The following is a 2,072-nucleotide window of genomic DNA, read 5'->3' as shown; positions in this document are numbered from 1 at the left end:
ATCGAATTCGACTTTTCGTTTTGATAGAAACAAGTGCTGAAAACCCTGACTCACAAAGGTATGTAGTAGCAAACGGAATCAGAGCACCCATAGCTCGCTTTACCAGACGAGTTTAGGCTTGTGTCAACGCACACCAGCATTCTCCAAGGCTCTTCGAGTTGAATTCATTTCGTAACACTTCCTTTGTCTTCAGGTCAATGAGGTCATCTTTGGCAAGGTCTTCATCACTGATACAGTCTATGTCGGCAAGGAAAGGATTACGAATTCATGTTTCAACTTTGCGGTCACCTGAGCAGAAGTAACCCTTGAAAGAATTCTGCAGAGTATCCAGATGTCTGCAGAATTCTGCCTGTAGAGAAATTGACAGGGCCTTGTCACTCTCGATTCCATCCTGCAGAAGCACTTCCTCTAACATTGGAAAGTTTGCATAGTTGTCTGCCTCAAACCTCCTCTTCCACAGTGGCAGCTTGGCCAGAAAAGCTTGCAGTCTTTCAGCAGCATCCATAATGGTGACTCCAGGGCCTTGAATCGCAAGATTCACCTCATTCATATGGCCAAAAATATCCTCCAAGTAGGCCAAGCCATGAATGAACTCCTCACTGTCAAACTGTTCTGAGAGTGGGCTTTCTTTTTCTCTCAAAAAAGTGAAACTTCTGCTCGAAGTTCAATCAAGCGCTTCAAGATTTGTCCTCTGGAAAGCCAGCGAACTTCTGTGTGGTAGAGAAGAACTTCATATTCTGCTCCCATTTCTTGACAAAACCTCTTGAAAACGCGATGGTTTACAGCCCTGGCTCTGATGAAGTTGACGACTTTCACGCCAGCAGACAAGACTTCTTTCAGAATTGCTGGCAGAGTCTTTGACGCCAATGCATGCCGATGTAGAAAACAATGGGTCACGATGACCTGAGGAGCTTCTTTCTTCACCAAAGCAGCAAAACGAGATATGTTGCCAAGCATCGCAGATGCTCCGTCTGTGCACAGAGTACCAAGATTTTTCTTCCAGTCGAAGTTTTGCTTGGCAAAGAAACTATTCACTATTTTTAAGACGTCGATGGCCTTTGTAGTTTCCAAAAGGGTCTCACAAAATAGGAATTCTTCTTTGATAGCATCAGCATGCATATAACGGACGAAAACCAGGAGCTGGCTGCACTGAGAGAAGTCAGTAGTTTCATCCAGTTGCATGCTGAACGGAAATGGCGTAACTGCCAATTCTTCCATTACTTGCTTCAGAATATTAGAAGAAATGTCAACAATTCTAGAGTGGATGACGTCATTTGACAAAGGCACTGCTGCAATTTTCTTCCTCTGCTCCAAGCCACAAACCAGCTCGGCCATTTCCAGGGCACATGGCTTTACCAAGGTCTCTCCAATCGTATGTGATTTCTTTTGCTTGGCAATGCGATAAGCAACCTTGTAGGATGCTTCAAGACAAGGCTTTTGTGTTGGGGCAAATCCAAGTTTTGGTAAAGTTCCAGCTTTCTCAAATCGAGCCTTCTTTACACGAAATAGATCAACACTGTCTGATGCATTTTCAGGATGGGCAGACGTGAGGCGCTCCTTCAGCTTTGTTGGCTTCATGCTTCCATTGGCAAGAACCTTGCCACACAGGAAACACTGCGGCTTTTGTGTCCCGTCACATTCAGTGATGAAAGTAAAACCAAAGGATAAGTAAGCTTCGTTGTACTTCCTTTTCTTTGACATTTCCAAATTGAGCTAGGCCTGCAAAACAAAAAATTTTATGTAATTTATATAGAAAAGCAGTAACTAATGAACACAAATTGATAAGCACGTGTACAGTAGCATCCCATGCCACCCTACAGATTTACTGGTTTTCTTCAATAACCAAAAATACATACATAACATGTGGTATATATTGACAAAAATAGAACAACTGAATATAAAAATATAGTGAATATAAATGTTAAATTTTTATCTGATCTTCACGGACCCCCTGAAGCCCATCCATGGACCCCTTGGGGGTCCATGGACCCCAGGTTAAGAACCCCTGCTCTAGAGTGATACACGTTGGGGCTGGAGGTGGTGGATCACTGCCCGCACTGATTAGGCGGTAG

At 43.5% G+C, this 2,072-nt stretch overlaps 1 protein-coding gene across 1 annotated transcript; it reads right to left on the bottom strand.

Moving 5' to 3' along the window:
• Positions 1 to 636: 636 nt before the first annotated feature.
• Positions 637 to 1,701, bottom strand: LOC121873953 (protein ZBED8-like). The gene has a single exon (XM_042377832.1). The coding sequence runs from the start codon at positions 1,699 to 1,701 to the stop codon at positions 637 to 639; it is 1,065 nt and encodes a 354-aa protein (XP_042233766.1).
• Positions 1,702 to 2,072: the final 371 nt, after the last annotated feature.

The sequence above is a fragment of the Homarus americanus genome, unplaced genomic scaffold, assembly GCF_018991925.1.
Source record: "Homarus americanus isolate GMGI-L3 unplaced genomic scaffold, GMGI_Hamer_2.0 scaffold25827, whole genome shotgun sequence".
Taxonomy (NCBI): domain Eukaryota; kingdom Metazoa; phylum Arthropoda; class Malacostraca; order Decapoda; family Nephropidae; genus Homarus; species Homarus americanus.
Note: the sequence above shows the minus strand (reverse complement) of the source record. Positions and strands in the feature narration are given on the sequence as shown.

Excerpts from the sequence above, each read along its gene's own strand:
- LOC121873953 (XM_042377832.1), bottom strand. The coding sequence starts at position 1,701 with ATGTCAAAGAAAAGGAAGTACAACGAAGCTTACTTATCCTTTGGTTTT.